General features: G+C 39.1%; 1 protein-coding gene across 3 annotated transcripts in view; it reads left to right on the top strand.

The window, feature by feature from the left end:
* FGF12 (fibroblast growth factor 12) overlaps positions 1–20,372 on the top strand; it is a 586,299-nt gene that overhangs the window by 202,903 nt on the left and 363,024 nt on the right. Inside the window, exon 1 of one of the 3 annotated variants that reach the window (XM_019024507.3) lies at positions 7,512–7,745. The exons of the other annotated variants lie outside the window; for them this stretch is intronic. Coding sequence (XP_018880052.1) covers positions 7,655–7,745 — 91 coding nt within the window. The 5' untranslated portion in view covers positions 7,512–7,654. Of the gene's footprint in view, positions 1–7,511; positions 7,746–20,372 lie in introns of those variants that run through there. 3 annotated transcript variants of the gene reach the window in all.

Raw genomic sequence — 20,372 nt, 5'->3', positions numbered from 1 at the left:
ACATTTTTATCCTTGAAATCTTATACGGTATTAATATTTGATTTTGGATATATATATATTATTTCATGTGTGAATCTGATGACTTTTCAAATGTTTAAAAGTAAGTTATATCTTCTATCTAATTCATATCCTCACTCTAAATTCTTTCTGGGCTATTGTTTTTAAATGTAATACAGAATTACAAATATTTTTCCCAATTGGAAACTCACAAAAAAGTGCCCCCCGTTTTTTTTTTTTTTTTTTTTTTTTTGAGACAGAGTCTCGCTCTGTCGCCCAGGCTGGAGTGCAATGGTACAATCTCGGCTCACTGCAAGCTCCGCCTCCCGGGTTCACGCCATTCTCCTGCCTCAGCCTCCCAGGTAGCTGGGACTACAGGCGCCCGCCACCGCGCCCAGCTAATTTTTACTATTTTTAGTAGAGATGGGGTTTCACTGTGTTAGCCAGGATGGTCTCAATCTCCTGACCTCGTGATCCACCCGCCTCGGCCTCCCAAAGTAAAAGTACCCATTTTTTTCACTTCATCAATATTTAAATAAATTATTTCTTACATATTCTAGGTACCAAGATATACAAACATAAAAGATATGAACATGAACACCAAAATTTGGAGGCGAAAAGGCCCATAGTCTCTTGGGGGGAAAATATATATGTGCAAGCTGAATAAAATAAATCTTATAATAGAGGAATTGCAGTGTGCTGTGGGAACTACGAGGAAGCTGTGACTGCTTTGGGGGAGGCGGGGAGATAGGAGGGAAAGTTTACCAGAGAGATCGCTGTGGCTTCTATGGTAGGTCTCAAGAAATGTGTGTAATTTATAGGGTCAGAGACGTGTTCAGGTGATAGGAGAAAAGGGTGGAAACACCCATTTTGTATTGTGCCTCTCCTTTGGTAATGAGTTTTGACTAATGAGCAATTGCTTTTTTTCCTTGACATTCATAAGTATTTATTATCCTGAACTGATTGACCTCATATTTTGCAAAATAAACAGCTCATATTTTACTATGATGATTTAAAAACATTTTCCTTCCATTTGAATTAGAGAACTCATCTTTAAAGTTTTCTTATGGCTAACGAGCTCGTGTTTATTCAAGACAACTTGTTAAAGTGCTATTAGAAGAGATGGAAAATGTCCAACTGCAGCAGCAAATCCTGGAGGTATCTATTTGAAGATAAGAAAAAAGTTCTCAAACAAATGACAAAATGTTCAAACTCAATCATAATTAGAGATATGCAAATTAAAACATTACAATCACACTGACATAAATGAAAAAGTAGGACAATACATTATGTTGGTAAGGCTGTGGGCAAATAGGCAATCATATATTGCTGGCAGGAATCTAAATTCATACAAGCCTTCTGGAGTAAAATTCAGCAATACTTAGCATAAATATCTATACACATACTTTTCGACCCAGCATTTCTTTTTCTAGGAGGCTACCCTGGAGGCACACAGAGTGTATTTCTCACAGGAGTATTGGTTAGCAGTGTTTTCTACAATATGAAAATGCTACACACAAGGTTACTTATTGCAGCATTGTTTATAATAGTACAATACTGGAAACAATCAAAAGACCACTACATAGAACAGTGTGTGTGCATTTGTACAAAAGAAACACAGGCAAGATAAACTAAAGAAACCAGTTACCTATAGGCAGTGCATGGGAAATAAGTGGAAAAAAAGAGGGAACAGGAACTGGCCAGGAGGGATAATGAGGGAATAATGATTATCAAGCTATACTTTTTGGTAAAGCTTTGACTCTAAGTACCATAGTAATGTTTCATGCACCCAAATAAAAAAATAATTTAAGTAAACTAAATCTAGTTAAATAATTAAAATCAATGTGTATGGAATATAAGTTTACAAATGAATAACCAAACCACACTGAAGAGAATGGGCAAGTAAAGAAGCAACCTAAGTCACTTTCAAAAGAAAATAATATTTTGATTGGATACTGTAAAGTTCAAGACAAAAGTAAGTGTACATAAATACTGTACTCTTGTAATAAGGGTTTCTCACAGGAGTATCAGTTAGCAATTCTCTAACTACCTTACGTGTATAGTAGGATTTAATAAATAAGTGAATATATTATAAATAACGGAAGTCAGGCCTTTCACTGTCAGAAAGAAGTTACAAATAAGGAAAAGGCAAAAAATAAAATGAACCTGGTGGTATTGACTTAGGATTGAAGTATTAACGATATCTATCTCTACATGATACATCAGAATCTATCTAAAAAGATATACTGATAGAAATGTAGAAATAAATATGATGTAGGTGTATGTGTATATAGATTTCCTAGCTCTCTCTGCTGAGAGGACCTAAGAGCAATAACACCCCAGTAAAAATGAGGACACTTAGCACTCAGATGTTGGTTGCTATTGTTCTCCAAAGAAAGAACCCAGACTCATTTGGCAATCATTTGAATCCAGGGCTAGGGTAGAGGGGACAAAATAAACTTGGAACATTATGTGATGCCAAAAAATTAAGGAACTGCTAAAAAAACAATTGGGGTATGTCAAAAGGACACAATAGCAAATCAGAAGGATCTCCCAATGGCTAAAGCCAGAACAATTTTAGCCACAAAATAAATAATGATAGTATTGGATTATAATTCTTAGAATAAATATCCTTGAGGCCATACTGATATAAATAAATAACTGAATACATAAATAAATGTAGGAGAAGGAACAGCTCTTACAGAATTCCTATTACTTTAGACAGAATAAAGGAAATACAAAAGTCACTGTTGGGCAAACTGCACATTAATAATTGTTGCAAGCAAGATCTGTCAATGGATGCTAAAATCAGTGGATAAAAGTTTGAGGAAAAATAGGACATTAGCACAGCATCAAAGTTTTTTCCTCAATATATTTATCAATTATAAATGAAAAAAATGTAACTTTACAGTATGGAAATCTAGTAGACATAACTTTAACCAGGCAATCAAGGTTAATATCACTAACTGACATCATGTACCCTCCCCCCTGCCATAATGATATACTAAGAAGGATACAACATCACTTCTATGGCATTCTTGCCAAATGAATAACCTTAGACTAATCATTAGAAGACATTGGACAAATCCAAATTGAAAGACATTCCGCAAAATATTTGACCAATACCTATTAGAAATGCCAAAGTACTGAAAGACAGGGAGACCGAGGGACCATCACAGATTGAAGGAGATTCAAGTGACATGACAATCAAATGCAATATGGGTCGTAGTTGGATCTGGTACAGAAAAAGGACATGAGGGTGGGGAAGAGCTGGTGAGAGCTGAATAAAGTTTGTAGTTTAGTTAATCACAAGGTACTAGTGTAAATGCTCTGGGTTTGATATCTGTACACTGGTCATGGAAGTCATTAACATTAGGGAAATTGGGTAAATGGTATGTATGAACTGTCAGTCTTATTTTATAACATTTGCATAAGTGGAAACTTATGATAAAAAAGTTTGGAAAATAATAGAAGGAGATAATGAAGATGAAGAAGAGGAAGAGAAGGAGAAGGAGGAAGAAGAGGAACAGGAGTCAGGGAGGGGAAGGAAAAAGAAATAAAAAAGAACAAAAGGAAGAAGAGAAATTTTAAAATAACATGTTTGCTTTTTTAAAAACAGTATCAAGATTGTATTTGAAGGTATTGCTAAGATGAGAGCTACAGGCATGGTTTTGTGCCCTTTCAGAGTCAATGGGCTATATGCATAACATGGAAGAAAAATGCCATGTTAGATATCATACTGATTTTCATCTTTTAGTTTATATGTTGGTTTCTTTGTGAAAATAAATTTAATATCAATTCAACAGACATTTTGCCATTGATATATTCAATAAAAGTTTTGCAACCTGGCATGATTCTTTATATGTTATTACCAATTCAACATTCTCTTCCAAACAGATAAATATACTGATTAATTGCACAGCTGATGCCAAGAGTGAACAGATGCCTATGTTGTTAATAGAAAAATATCTTAGATAAGTCACAATTTAAATATCTCAAAACTCCCTTACACAATTATTAATTTCTACAAACTCTTAGTAATTATTTTTAAAAAGAAAAAATTTAGGTACTAGGAATTCAAACACATTCATCCATCATTACATACCAGAATTCCTAATCCTTCTCAAAAAGTGCTAACTTATTTTATTTTGAAGCCACACTGGTGAGTCACTTGCTATAATTTGTCCAAGATGTCTAAGTCAATTAGAAAACAGAAAGAATGGCTAACTTTAAAAATCCCAATTACAGACAGATAACATAATTTAAAATTTGGGTATTAAAACAATAATATATCTGAATATAAAATTAAAAATATTATTGCCAGTAAAATTTTGAGTTTGGCTTATGGGATAATACACAGAAAGGAGAAAAGATGAATGTTCTTGTTCAAACTAAAATACATCACTCTCTTACCCTTCATGTGTTCCTGGCTATTTTGTTGTTGTTGTTTTGTCTTTTTTGGGATGTTATGATACATGTAAAAATGAATTCTGATATATTGCTCAAGATACTTCAGAAAGACTGTACTCTGTGTGCCTAATTGTGGAAGTGGGTGACAATCACATGAGGAGCTGCTTTAAAAAGCATGAACATTGAAATCCTGATAAGTGTAAGAACCTTTTTTAAAAAATAAAAAACTGTCTAAGTAATACAATTCTACTGATCAAGTCCCTTTCATACTTACTTACAAAGTAGAAACTTATGTTAATATATACTTACAAAGTACGAGCTTACTATTATCAAATGTCCATACTATACAGTAAGAAAATATTTTGCATTAAAATGTTACGTGCCCTCTGAACTTACCTGAAAGCTCAATAACAACAAAACAATCTATAAATGTAATACTTCAGTTTGTTTGTATAAGTACTGTGATGATCCATTTCCTCTCTGGTCATAAGAATCACTGTGATGGCCATTTAAACAATACAGTACACCATTTGAATATTAATTGTACTGAGTTGTCTTTCCTGCTTTGCATCCTAAAAGTTTACAGTCCTGTTGTGGAGTCAGAAGACTCACACATAAATGCTTCCTATAATCAAACAACAGAGCCACTGTATTAGACTTCAATAGTCTAACACCCAGAACCCAGGGAAGTTGGTAATAACACCTTATGTTGCAAAGATAATTAAAATCTTCAAAGCACTTTCACATGTTTTACCTAATTGAACTCTTGCCACAACCTTGCCAGGAGGCAGAGAGGGTTGTGATAAATATAAAAACTGATGCTCAGGAGGTCATATGTGTTTTAAAATCACACACGGACCTGTTCACTCTGCTCAAGTGCCGTCGAGGGAACCACAGCATTGTCCTGTTCATTTATTATTTTTCCAGGAATAGCACTTACCTCAAAGTAAGGAAATAGCTCTAGGTATTGGGTTCCAGAATAGGAGAGCCCTACCGGAAAACCGTGTTCGCTGCAGCACAAAGGACTATTTTTAGATGTTTTCCTTTTGCTAATTGTCTCTCCCTCTGTGGGGAATTTCTATGGGTAGAATCCCAGATGAGCCAATTTTCTCACTAATTCTCAAAGAGACAGGAAAGATGAAGACCATGGCTCAGGTTGCCCTGGGGCTGCATAACTTCTTCGGTGATGCCAGTGCAGTGGTTTTAGCAAGAACTTCAAGGACCTTGGAGCTTAAAGAGCTTGCGATACCACTGAACAACAGGACTAAGAGGCGACTAGAAAGAAAGGCCTGGGCATATCTTCTTGAATCTTGGAATCACCCCAAATGACCTTTCCTGGAGCTTCAGCTTTGAAAGGAGCTAAGAGGGTGTGAACCCAGGTGGTGGCTGTAAACTCAAGTGGCCCTCCAGATGTTCTGGTTTTTCTTCCATCACCTCTGAGAGGAAAAAGGAAGAGACTTCTTACAGGCAACTTCAAACATCATTTCAAGTGTTAGGGAGCCAGTGGAACCGCGAATGTTTAGCCTATATAAGAGAAAGAGAAAAGGTGTGATGCAAACCATTTTTACTCCTTTGCAGGGAAGAGCTAACCAGTTAGTGCTAGGCAGCCTTGAGACAATGGATGGAACAAAGGTGAAGTCAGTTGTTGGCTCAACCTCAGGGAAAACCTCACAGTTTTCGTGCAATGAATTACCTACGGAGCTGCTGAGTTCACTGTCACCTGGATTATTCAAGCAGAAATTCACTGGTATGAACACTGGCATTCATCGGAAAGTGAAAATGATTCACAACCCTACAGGTGGGGTCTAAATAATAATAATTGCAAACACTATTTTAGCACTTACTTTAAAACAAGTGTTTTCTTAACTCTCGGGGTGTGTGAGACAGATGCTATCTTTAACTTTCTTTTAAAGATGAGAAAATTGAGGGACAGAGCGGTTAAGTAATTTGTTCAAGGTCACACACCTAGTAGGAATTTGAACTTACGCTGCTTGTCTCTAGTGTCTGTGCTCTTAACCACTTGTATTGCTAAGTGTCCCCTAAAGTCCCCTCTTGCCCTGAGATTCCACATAGGGTTACGTCCTGTCACTTCGACAGCATTCTTCCCATGCTTACTCATTGCACTTCCAAAAGGGCATTGTTGGAATCAGGAAAAGAAAAAAAAAAAAAGAGTCAAGGGGGCTGCTGGGAAAAAAAAAATCGAGATCTTTAAACTCATGGAGAAGCTGTTTGGTCATCGGGGCGGGCTGGCAGAGGCAAAGCCTGCCAGAATACTGGCGCCAAAGCGAAGCGCTCTTTTGTCTTCAGATTTCCCGCCTCACCTGCCTCCTCTCCCTCTGTCCCTTCTAGCTCCACTTCCCACTGCACCTATGCTAAGCTTTTCTAGGAGCCTGAAAGGCACGGGGACAAACAAGCACGCCGCTGCCAATCCTCTATCTCACACCCTCTTCCCCACCCAGATTGACGGGGAGACGCCCAGGGTGGTAAGTGACTTACCCAAGGACACAGAGCCCCGACCAGAAAATCCAGGTGTCCAGACTCCCACATCGGCACTCTGTCCACGCCTACGCACACCTGACTTCTCATAGCCGGCACCCAGGAGCTTTCTTTATTCCACGTCCCCGCCTCCCTACCCCACCCCCTAGTTCCCTAGAGTCGCTTCTGACGCTCTGCAGCCTCCGGGGTCCAGCCCTCCCTGCGGGTGCTTCCCTTCCGCCGGATTCCCACACCGGAGTCGCCCTTGGCCGCGCGCAGCCCGCGGGACCGCTGCCTTCCGGGCTGGAAGCCGCGCAGCCCTCTCAGCGCCCCAAGCCCGGGACGGCTGGGACACCGAGGTAGTCGGGCTCCCAGGGCACAGGGTCCGGCACCGAGGGCAGGAGCAGGGGAGGTGCCAAGGACCCCGGTCCAGAAGGCACCTGTAAGGAAGCACCGACCCGCAGTGACGTCCTCCGCGTCGTCCTCAGACCAGCCACCGCCTCCGGAAGGTCTCAAGGGGCCGTGCTCGAGCCCACCGAGGGGTGGCGGCGCCCGGGGCTCTCGGAGGGCTGCCCCCGGCGGACCGGCACTTCCGCGTCCCAGCCCGCCCCCTGCCGGCGCCCGGGCTCCCTCCCGCTCCATGTGCAAACTCCCCTCCACCTGGGCGCGCGCGATGGACTCGGGACCCGGCTTCCGAAGACAGGCCGCCTGTTGGTTGGACTACTAGCGCAGGTGGGCGGGGAGTTGACCAACCCCACACACGCGCTTCTCCATGAAGATTCTTGAGCTTTCTCTGAAGAAAGGAGTGCATATGCTGCAGTGTCTCTGTGGAAGGAGCCTGAGGTCCAGCGACAGCCCAAGTGGTGAGAAAATGTTCTTTCCCCAGCCCCCAAACACTGCAGAATGCCCCCTTCCCTTCTCCCGGGGCCCTCTCCGCCGCCCTCCTCTGCTTCATTCAGCGCTGCCTGTGGCGGAGGGAAGGCGTTTCCCTACTGGGGCGAGGTCAGGGCCCCTCCGCTGGTTCTGTCTGTGGGTATTTTTTCTTTTAAATCCCTGAAGTCATCGACGCTTTGTAGGGAGAGCGCGTTGGCTTTCGCCGGGCGCGCCTCGGCTGAAACCTGCGGGTCTCTTTCCAAGCGGCGCTGGCCGTGACCTGCGTTCGCACCTTCTCGCGGCCCTCTCTGCGATTTGCGAGGGCGGCGAGGGACTTGGAGTTGTTCAGTGTCTCCGAAAAGTTGCTCGTGCGTTCCACAGGAGAGGGGACTTTTAAACAGATGGCTGGCAAGGCAGGTATATTTTCTTTTTCTTGCTTTGTCTGAAAAGTAGACATCTGGCGGTGGTTAGGGGTACGTTTTCCCTGGAGATTTAGCGATTTCTGTCCTTGGTGCTGAAGTAGGAGGGTCCCAGTTAGCCTTGGGCTTCAACCGGGTGCCCTGGGAAAGACTACAGGGAGGAAAAGAAAGAAAATCAGAACCTTTGAATGAACTGAGATATTGAGAAAGGCCATTAAAAATTGAATGAACAAAACCCTACCAAACTAATATCAAATAAGTGTGATTCTTTTATGCTGAAGTCTTGCAAAATGGTGTGCTGTTTCACCACGTTTCCTCCATTGTCTATCTCTAATTGTTTATAAAGTTCTTTAAAAGGTTTGTATAAGTTATCTTTAAAGTGGTGTGTCTATTAATCTTGCAAGGGCTAATTCAGGTTCTGTGTCTTTTGATTTTCCTTTTACAAACTGGGAGTGGGGTGTGGGAAGAGAACAATGACACCCTAATACATCTAGACAAGTGTCTTTTTGCCAAGAAATATACGTTTTTGGTCCATGAATTCCAAATAATTTTACTTTTCAAAAATTTAACAACATTATACAAGATTTCGTGTTTAAAACTCCATATGTTATTTTGGAGAGTCTGATTCATTTGGTTATGGCACCTATTTTCACTCTGTTCTTGAGCTATGAAAATTATATTTGGAAAGATTATAATATATGTAGGTTTCATTCATTCTTATAGATCTTTGACTTTGTGGTTACTCATCAGTCTAAATGAAATATAAAACTACTTAAAAAGACCTAATTAGAATTAAATAGAAAACTACTTAAAAAGAACTAATTTATGAAATTGCAGAACACACTTTCAAAATGGAATCAGCAACGAGATCTCATTTTTACTTCCATGCAGTTCAGAAGATTATTTGTACATTATTTTTTGCCATTATATTTGTAAGTACTAAAAGGCATCATACCACTATATTCTAAACGAAGTGGCTTTATGTTAAAGTTTCGTGTTTTGATATACATATTTCAAGAAGCCAGTAGAGATATGTGTTATTATTTCATTTTTCCCTCGTCCACAGTAAATATAATGTGAATAGATCATAACTTGGGTATATGTCTCTTAGAGGTGAAAATTTTAAAACTGTGTAGGGTATGTAATGAAGACAGGGCAGTCTCTCATGTCAAATTAGGAAAGATATTCAATGTACCTGCAGAGTCAGTTTCCTAAATAGCGATAGATCCAAATAGAAGGGTTAACTTATGTGATTGGACAGCATAGTTTGTTGCAAGTATGGGACTGATTTAGTTGTAACACAGTCTCAATAAGTCACTACCCATCTTTGAAACTCATTATTTTTATCTGACAACAGTGGAAATGATAGACATAGCCTGTTTTATATATATATATTTGAGTATACGCTAGGTTTAACAGTGAGTCTGTGAAAACTTGTGTTTTATTTATATATGCATTTTTACTTAGTGGGGTAGAGGAATTCTTGTAAAATGGTATTTAGTTCCAAGTAGTGAAGTTTACTTCCCACCCTTTCCACAGACAGAGGTAATATACGGTTTCGTATCAGAAGACTGTTTCTGGGAACTAAACTACCTTTACGAAAATTGTGACTCTTTTAAACTTATGATCTAGTGTAACTAACATGGCCTTGCTGTTTCCTAATTAGTGCATAAGTGTAAATTACTATAATAATGGTACCTACCTAATAGATTGTTGTAAGCATTAAATGGATTAATAGCAGCTAAAGATTTAGTTGAGCTCTCGTAGTATGCCAGGCACTGTTATAAGAACTTTAAGCCTACTATACACCATGTGCTTAGTATATTTTAGGTCTTTTTATCATTGTGTTCTATTTTAAAGTGATTTTTTTTCATGTGGTCTGTGCCATTAGTATGACCTCACAGCAATTTTTCATGTAATATTGCCATGCCCAGTGTGCATATGCAAATTGAGGTAATGATATCAAACATTTTTTTTTCACGGAGCAAATGTATAAAAACAGAGCTCAAATGAACCACTCTAATTTTTAAAACTAACTTAAGGAGAAATTAAGTAATATTTTAAACAATGTAAGCATGGATAACAAAGTTTTATGCCAGCTGCTTCTTCTCCATTATTTTACAGTTGAGGGAGGTGAGGTCCACAGAAGGGAAGTGACATAATTTGTTACAGTAGGTTAAGAGATTCTCCTAACAGATTGCTGAATAGTTGGAATTATAAGCATTTTGATATTTTATTTAAGTTTTATTAAATGAATAGTACTAAGAAAATATAAACTAATCATTTATTTTGAGCTTTTTAGTATCATTAAAATATATTATTGCTCCGGTCTTTCCTCTACATTATCAGATATGAATGTCTTGTCTAGTTTATCCATCGTATTAGTTTCTAAGTCCTTTGTACTGCAGTAGGATGGGTATAAGCTATCAAATGCAAGACAATCTCAGACGAGGTTGAGTGGATTGTTTAAGGCTAAATTCTGGGTCTCTTATGATTCTTTTTTTTCCATTTCTCAAAATGAATTTTTTTAAACATGTAAAACCCATCCATTAAATGAAAGATTTCAAGTTTAAGATGCTAAACAATATTGCTAAGGTTAAATGGCACTTGTATTAATCTGATAATATATTAAGCTTTTAGTTTAAAGGGGAAGTAAAGCAAGTTCATCTTTCTCTAGAGTTAGAACCTTTACAAAGAAAAAGACTCACAGAAGAGTAGTGATTAAAACAATAGCTAATGCCTATTCCCATTCCTCTCAAAATGTAGTCAGGGGAAATGTGGAAGCAATCCATCAGAGTGGTGTTAAAATTGCAGGTTCCTCATCACTTCAGCAGGAAAGACCATTAAAATGTTGTAGAAGAGGAATTCCTGTCCTAATGATCAGGCTCCTGAGAAAGCTGGGTTAAGTCTCAATCTGAAACAGAAGGGCAGCATTTTTGGCAGTAGGTCCCTACAATAGTAGTAGTAGCAGGTGTGTGTGTGTGTGTGTGTGTGTGTACACACAATTGCTTCCTTGCTTGCCTGTGTTATCACTTGGGCTACCCCAGAAAATCAACCTCCTTCTGTGTATAGTTATGACTCTTCTGCGTTATTTACTCAGGGGCTTCTCAGGCTGGTAGCCTGAAGGATTATCAGATGCCTAGAGACTGAGCTAAACAATCACATCAAGTGGCCTTGATGTGGAATTGAAACACTCTAGGCAAAAAAACCTCAACGATCCTATAAAAACACATTCCCCAAACTCCATCTTTCCTAATCCCTGAAAACTTGTGGCCTTTTTACTATCTCTATAGTTTAGCATTTTCTAGAATGCCATATGGTTGGAATAATATAGTGTGTAGCCTTTTTATATTGACTTCTTTCACTTAGTAATGTGAATTTAAGTTTCCTCCAGGTCTTTTCATGGTGTAATAGCTCATTTCTTTTTAGCACTGCATAATATTCCATTGCGTGGATGTACCACAATTTATTTATCCATTCACCTACTAAAGAACATCTTGGCTGCTTCAAGACTTGGAAATTATGAAGAATAATGTTGCTATAAACATCCTTGTGCATGTTTTTCTGTGAACATAAGTTTTCAGCCTGTTTGGGTAAATATTAAGGAGCACAGCTATTGGATTGTATAGCAACAGTGTTTAGTTTGGTAAGACAGTGTCAAACTGTCTTTCAAAGTTGCTGTACCATATGGCTGTCCCACCAGCAATGAATGCAGGTTACTGGTGCTCCACTTCTTTGTCAGTGTTGTCAATGTTTTGGATTTTGGGCATTCTAATAGGTGTGGAGTAATTTCTCATTATTGATGCAATTTACAATTCCCTGATGACATATGATATTGAATATCTTTTCATATCCTTGCTTGCCACCTGTGTATTTTCTTTGTTGAGGTGTCTCTTAATGTCTTTTGACCAGTTTTAAATCAGGTTGTTCATTTCTCATTGTTGAGTTGTCATTAGCACTTTTCACCCAATATTTTGGATCCTCCTGCTGGGCATATTGTTGGATGGCATTATCCCATTCACTGGAAGTTAGGTGTGGCCCTATGACTTGCTCAGACAAATGAAATGTGAGCAGAAGTGACACACTGGAAGCTTTCATAGCCTGAGCACAACTCACCTCAGGTTCTTTGCTGCAGCTGACATTCAAGGCAGTGGTTACTCCCTTAGCCTGTGTACCTGAGTATCTGTGATGAAGAGCCCCGCCGTATGACCCATGATGGACATTTAATGCAAATAAAAAGTTAAAACTTCTTTTTGTGAGTAACTTCAATTTTTAAGTTAGTGTATTATCTAACTTGCCTTTGTTGATATAATAAGGCGGTGCAGCTTAAATAAGATTTAATGGAAAGTTACTGAGCTATGCTGAAGGCTGTTTTCAGTTAAAATGCTCTAATTTCTCTATGATATCATGTGTAGTATATAATAAATAGATGTATTGATTTCTGTTTGTAGTCTTTTGATAATTAGCTTAGCATACCAAATTATGAGGTTTTGTTATTACCATTCTAGTTAGTGTGTGTCCTGAGGCTAGTTGGTGCATTATTCCTTAAATGATATCGATCTCTTTTCCAAAGATGTAATTAATCCCCACTGATGTTTTCCAAGAACTTTGACATTATTCTTTCAAAGTTGTAATTTAATTGCAAGACTCTGAAAAACTCAGTCATTCCTTTCTACTTACTCTAAAATGTGGAAATTACCTTTTGAGGCTCCCAATCACATCTAGGAGAGGAAGAGTTATCTCCATTGCCTAGAAAGCAGTGACAATGTGGTAGCTTTCATCACTGCTGCAGTTTTGCCAGGCAATGGAAACTGCAAATAAATGCTCATTTTCTTCTCTCAACTTATAAACAAAGAGTTGTGTGCATTGGGAAGAATATCAGGGAAGTAGTTTGTGGTGAAAGGATAGGCTCAATGCTCCCATCTGGCTCATGGGCCAGCAATCCATTTGCCTGACTCTGTGTTAAGCACAGCAGAAGAGAGAAGGGAACCCAGACTTTTTCTGAAGCCTAGAATACTTGCACCATGCCAATTAACCTTCCAAATTGCCACCCCTCCCTTCTTTCTTTCCCTCTCCATCCGAGATTAGAAAGTTAGAGAAATATGTCTCTTGCTTCAGAGATTGCCATTTTCCAATTTAGCAAAAAAAAAAAAAAAACCCTTCAGGATTGATTGTATCTAGCTTCTGTTTCAGGCAATAGAGACTCAGCAGGGAACTCTATACCTATAAGCAAAAGGTGTCATAGAAGGCCAAAGTGCCAAAATGAAGTAATTAGTAGTCTCAGTTTGTTTCAGTTCAACAACCCTTACTTGATTCAATGTTTAATGGTAAAAGTCACCTCAAGGAAGGAATAATTAATTCAATCTAAGATTCATGATAATCTCTCTGAGCTTGAAAAGCATTTAGGAGTTCACAAGGAAGTGCTGGGGTATGACAGATGAGAGCTTTAATGGAAATGAGTAGTATCTCTGTATATTTTACTGGAAAAAATGTGTTTGAATACAACTAAGATAAAGATATAAAAAGAAGCAATTTTTAACAAAAGGCAATTACTCTACAACTCAGTTCAAGTCTACTTAGCTTTGCCCATATTCGGATACCCTGCAAAGTTATCTATGTGATATCTTTTCTCTGCTCTTGCTTCAACATAAATCCATTTATTTACAGCCAGATATATTAGAAATCAGCTTCTTAGAAAGGTGCAAGTTCTATTCTGTGGTACCAGAGTTATAAAGGGACATCCAGCGAGTACTTATAGATCTGTTATCTCAGTTTCTATGGAGTAAAACAATGGAATTATTTTTCTTTGTCTAATTTAGTGCGTGCAATTGTTATCTTTATGCCATGTAATTTTCACTGCACAATATTATGAATGCCATGTTTGAATATTTCTTCTGATGCCATTAAATGTGGGGCATTTGCATTTCATAGGGTGCCAATCAGAAAGATACTGTGACTCTTTTTGAGACAATCTCTCTTTCTGAAATGATCTTTCTTGTTTATACATAAGCTTCTAGTACCGACCTACCCCCTCCACTCATTACTGTTTATAGAAACGATAGCATTGCAGTTGGTGTCACTGATTGCCCACGTTGTTACTTCAATGAAGCCAGCTGGGATGCGATTGCATGGTCTTTAAATAAAACTTAGTGACACAAGATGAATCTCTTTTTTGAGGGGAGAGGGGTTGTTGCTAGCTGGATCATTTTTCTAAGGCACTAATTATTTGCTTAACTTGGAGGAACTTGAGAACCAGTGAATCGCCATGTTGGTTCAGCATCTGACCTTGGCTCTAAGGAACTTGTGGGTGGATAGCAGAGTTACAGTCATTATGAAGCCATTCTCAAAATGATGATGATGATGATCCTTTTACCCCAACTAATTCCACCATTCTGCAAATAAGTCTTTGACTAGAGATAGTAGATGTGCCTGTAGTTCCAGTTCCTCAAAGGCTGAGGCCAGAAGATTAATTGAGATCAGGAATTCTGGGCAGTAATAGCCCTTTCAGCCTGGTGACAGTCTTCTGTTCACAAGCAGCCTGGGGATTACCTAAAAGTGGTGAAAAGGAGAGTGAAAAGTTGGTGTTGCATTGTCTGAAACTGCCATGGTACGGAATATGGAGAACATCAATCATTACCTTTGACCTTTGGGCTTGCAAATCTTATCGTGAGATAAAGGAAGATAGCATTCCTCCTTACAGTTATAGAAGACAAATTAGGAAACCGAGACTTCCCCAGGTGAAGATTTAGGTCTATGTACATTATTTTATCCTGAAAAAATTTATAAATTTTAAATATATTTATATCTATTTAAAATGTCTGTGTGCTTGTATGTGTGTGTGTGTGTGTGTGTGTGTATTTGGTCAAATGCATTAAAAATTGCTAACGGCAGTATAAACTACAACTAAATGCTAAGCCCCTTAATTGACTGACTGGACCCCCCTCTCAACCAAGAGGCTCACCCCAGAAGAGCCTTAAAAGCTGTAAAAACTGAGTTCATGGCCGGGCACAGTGGCTCACGCCTGTAATCCCAGCACTCTGGGAGGCTGAGGCGGGCAGATCACGAGGTCAGGAGATCAAGACCATCCTGGCTAACACAGTGAAACCCCATCTCTACTAAAAATACAAAAAAATTAGCCGGGTGTGGTGGCAGGCACCTGTATTCCCAGCTACTCGGGAGGCTGAGGCAGGAGAATGGCGTGAACCCAGGAGGCGGAGCTTGCAGTGAGCCGAGATCACACCACTGCACTCCAGCCTGGGTGACAGTGCGAGACTCCATCTCAAAAAAAAAAAAAAAACTGAGTTAATGGCCATGACTAGATGGGAGGTCAGATTCGCAGTTATATCCTCTCTGTTTTGCAGTTTAGACACAACTGACCAGCATTGTTAAAATGGAGATCATAAGGCTGGTAGAACAGACTCTTTGTGGCCATAAATTAGCAAATTATAAATAGAATCTAAGGCCATCCCAGGCAAGGGTTAAGTTATGCACCCCTACACTTAAAGAATAAACTATGTTGGCCGGGCGCGGTGGCTCACGCCTGTAATCCAAGGACTTTGGGAGACTGAGGTGGGCAGATTCCCTGAGGCTGAGAGTTCAGGACCAGCCTGGCCAACGTGGTGAAACCCCATCTCTACTAAAAATACAAAAAATTAGCTGGTTGCAGTGTTGTGCAGCTATAATCCCAGCTACTCTGGAGGCTGAGGCAGGAGAATCGCTTGAACCTGGGAGGCGAAGGTTGTGGTGAGCCGAGATCATGCCACTGCACTCCAGCCTGGGCTGCAAAGGGAGACTTCGTCTCAAAACAAAAAAACAAAACAAACAAAACAAAAAACAAAAAACAAAAAAAGAATAAACTATGTTCTAACTGCCACAGGATATTTGTTTTTCTGTAGCAGCTAAACAGGCACTGGCTTTGAGATAAGCAATGTTGAAGCAATTACAGCTCCACCAAATGCTAACTGACCCCCAACTTCTCTTCCACAAGAGATAACTGTAGCTTTGATTGGACAAGAGATTGATATCAGTAACTTTCTCCTGATAAGAGACCATTGACCATGCACTGGCTCTGGCTGGCTTACAGAAGCTATGCATTGAGTGCCTTCCTATCCCTGCTTCACCTTTTGACCCACTGGGCCCCACTGTAATACACTTAATATTAAGCCTCCACCCCAAAGTGAACATAGGTCATATGTTACATGCATATTTGTTCAGTATGCATGCATCAGAACTACTCTCATGAATATTCATAACTCCTCCTATAATCTGTTGAATGGGTATATTTAGCCAACCTGTTTAGCATAAAGCTTCCACCCCAACCCTCCTCCTTCGAAGTTCATATGTCTGGTCTTCGCCAGAGCTACACTTCCCAGCCTGTGGGAATGGCCACCTAGCAGGCTGCTACCCTTGATAAGAAATAAAATCTCCTTCCCAGATTTATAATTCTGTGATTTTTCAGTTAACAGCAGTTACCTTTAGGGAATTTGACAGCTGAAAAGGAAGACTAGCTTTTTACTTTACATGTGTTTATATTATTTAAATTTTTGTTAAAAATGTGTTTCTTTTATAATTAAAAACTAGTGATATATATATATTCAGATTATGCAGTTTTCTGATGATAGCACAAGACTTTGAAAATGTAAAATCTCTGTAGAGTAAGAAAATCTCTTATAAATCTATAACCCCAATATAATCTCTTCTATTCTATGCGTGTGAATTTTTTAAACAAAAGTTATCACACAAACATTAATATGTTTTGTTTGTTTCCTTTCTATGGGACTAAACAATTATTCTAAATATGGAAAGAGGTACATATATTGAAATATTTGGAACATATATTTTTTCCAAAAGGATTTACAAGCAGCTATTAGTAATGATTACTTGAAGAAAGAAACTTCTGAAGCAGCGGGAATGAGGCTTTCCCGTTTTAGCTTTGTGTATTTCTGTGCTGTTTCTAATGATGTGTACATATTGACTTTATTTAAATATAAGTAAGGGTGTAGCTAGGTGGAGAATAGTGAATCATTTTTGTTTCTTTTTTTTTAAGCTTGTCTGTATTTAAAAATACTAATGGATATGCCATTTTACAAAAGATTCTCCCAAACATGATTTTAAATTACGTTATGGAATGACATTACAGGTCTGTACCATACGTACCAGTCTACTCAATGTCATTTGATATTTAGATTTTTGTGTGTGCTGTGGGCTTGGGGGAGGACATCAGTAATAACTTTTCTTTCATTTTCTTCCTTTGAACTCCCTCCTTCATTCTGAGTTCCAGACAACTGAGAAAATACAGAAACTTGTCAAACAGATGGCTATCCACCTTCTTAGTTGATTGCTGGAATACTAGATTGGAGAAGATCAAAATGGAACTTAGCACCTTTCTCCCAAAACTAAATCTTGACACATCGAACTGACCAGAGGGAAGGTCTGGGTCTACAGAGAGGACTCATCTGCTGAGAATTCCCGCCTCATCTTTGTTGAACCCCAATAGTAGTGTGAGAGAGATTTGGATTCCACATCTACCTGTAAAGGCAGGTTGAGGTCCTGACCCGTTAGTGCCTACTCAGCAGCTCAGGGTGTCTCCAGCCTGTGGCCAGGCTGATCCACAGAGAAAGAAACAACAGGCTACACTTCACGTTTTCAATTTCCCCCCGATCTCACCAAACACACAAAAGTTTTCTCTTCCCTGGAAAAGAGTGAGAAGAATGGATGGAAGGATAAAGACTCTTATTTCCAATACTCTGGGAAAGGCAGAAGTGCCTCTTTTGTGGGCCAGGAAGTAACTGTGGAAAGTGAGAGAGCAAATGTTAACTCTTACAGTGTGTAACTTTCAAAGGCATAGATATTCTTTTATTTATTATTTTCACTTTTCTTTTAGGTTCAGGGGTACATGTACAGGTTTGTTACATAGGTAAATTGTGTGTTGTACGGATTTGGGGTACAGGTTATTTCATCACTCAGGTACTAAGCATAGTACCCAATAGAAAGTTTTCTGATCTTCACCCTCCCCACACCCTCCACTCTCAAGTAGGCCCTGGTGTCCGTGGTTCCCCTCTTAGTGTTTATATGTCCTCTTTCTTTGTCTCCCACTTATAAGTGAGAACATGCAGTATCTGGTTTTCTGTTCCTGTGTTAGTTCGCTTAGGATAACGGCCTCTAGATCTATCCATGTTGCTGCAAAGAACGTAATCTCATTCTTTTTTATGACTGCATAGTATTCCATGGTGAATGTACCACATTTTCTTTATCCAGTCTACCACTGATGGACATTTAGGTTGATTCCATGTCTTTGCAAAGTGAACAGTGCTGCAATGAACATATACATGCATATGTCTTTATGGTAGAATGATTTATATTCCTTTGGGTATCATGAGGTCAGGAGATCAAGACCATCCTGGCTAACACAGTGAAACCCCGTCTCTACTAAAAATACAAAAAATTTAGCCGGGCGTGGTGGCGGGCGCCTGTAGTCCCAGCTACTCCGGAGGCTGAGGCAGGAGAATGGCATGAACCTGGGAGGCAGAGCTTGCAGTGAGCCGAGATTGCGCCATTGCACTCCAGCCTGGGTGACAGAGTGAGAGACTCCATCTCAAAAAAAAAAAACACACACACACACACACACACACACACACACAAACAAAACAAAAACTAACAATCACCATAATATCCATAGAATTCAGAAAAAAATTCAATTTGGTTTTTCACGGATAAAAAATGTAAAATGGTATTGGGCAGTAATTTGGCTGTAACATATAACTTGGGTGATATTCTTTTAAGTGATTTTGGATCACTGATTTTGTGGAATTCAGCATAGCAACACCACTACTGAATAGTCTATGGTGATCCATTTTCAACCCTCTCTTATGTTGGTAGATTATTCAGAGGATCAGGACAGGAGGCAAGCCAAAGTCATATGAAAATTTAACATTATAAATTATATAACAAAAATTTTTGACCTCATTAACCTGTGACTAAAAAGTAAATTCACTTCTATTTCTCAAGTCCTGACAGCTGGGCTCATTGAGTAGACTGCCGATTTTTCATTTTCTTGCTGTTTTTCTGTCACCAAGTAATTTCTAAGAAACACTGTAAGTACTTATACATTCCACAAATTTATCCTGGTGTTTATTTGACATATCCACCAACTTTCCTCGAAAACTCAGAACCGCTGAGGCGCAAGAACTTTGCCACTCTCCTCTTTCAGTCTTAAGAAAAACCAGACTGTGGGTCTTTGGAATAATTTGCTGAATTCCTACAGAAAACAAAAGTGTATTACAGTGCAGAAAATGGAAATATTAAGCTAGATATTAGCTATCACTGCTTCTACAGCCCTTAGGCCATGTGCTTCCCTAGAAGAGCCTCTTGGTCTTCTCTCTTTAACTTCTAGCCTAGATATGCATAATGGATATTCTTTGTTTCCTCTAGCAATTAGGCGCTACTCCCAATTCCATAGAGAAAATTCCTGCTCCCATTCCAACGTTAGTTGCTTTTCTTACTGCCACATGACTGAAGGTAGAGCATCTCTGTCTTTTAGGAGAAACGCTTGTACCACAGGGCATGGTCTGGCCACTCCTGGTACAGAAAAGTAATCACAGTAGTTATCTACACAGTCTGGCCACTCCTGGTCCAGAAAAAGTAATCACAGTAGTTATCTGTACATTTCTATGGGTTTGGGTTATTTCATTTTAAACACTGGATGAGAAACACTAAGAGTCTGGCCCAAGTAGCATTACACCTTTCCATTATCTGTTATACAACGTAGATTACAAAGAGATTAGTCTGACATGCTCTTCTTGGGATGATGTGTTCTCACAGACTTTTAGGAAAAATAAGACGTTCTTCTAAGAATGATAAACAAGGATTTTCAAACAGGGCAGCCAAATGCAGAGGAAAAATGTTTAAGTCTGCTTAAACTTGGTTCTGCTTAAAATATACCCAATGTAAATTACTAAACAAAATACTTAACACCTCGTTGGAAGCATCTGTTACAATGGTGGTGGTGGGAGGGGTATTTCCAAGAACAAAGAATGGGAAATGGACTTAGATTTGTATGATTAGAAAGACTCACAAGGCAGTCCCTCTCAAAACAAAGTAATTTCTAGGACAAGGGAAAATTCTCATCTCTATCCTAGGGAGCAACAATTACAAACACTTCCCAGACTGGTATCTATCTAGCTATAGGAATTTTAAAGG

Source organism: Gorilla gorilla, chromosome 2, assembly GCF_029281585.2.
Source record: "Gorilla gorilla gorilla isolate KB3781 chromosome 2, NHGRI_mGorGor1-v2.1_pri, whole genome shotgun sequence".
Classification (NCBI taxonomy): Eukaryota; Metazoa; Chordata; class Mammalia; order Primates; family Hominidae; genus Gorilla; species Gorilla gorilla.
Note: the sequence above shows the minus strand (reverse complement) of the source record. Positions and strands in the feature narration are given on the sequence as shown.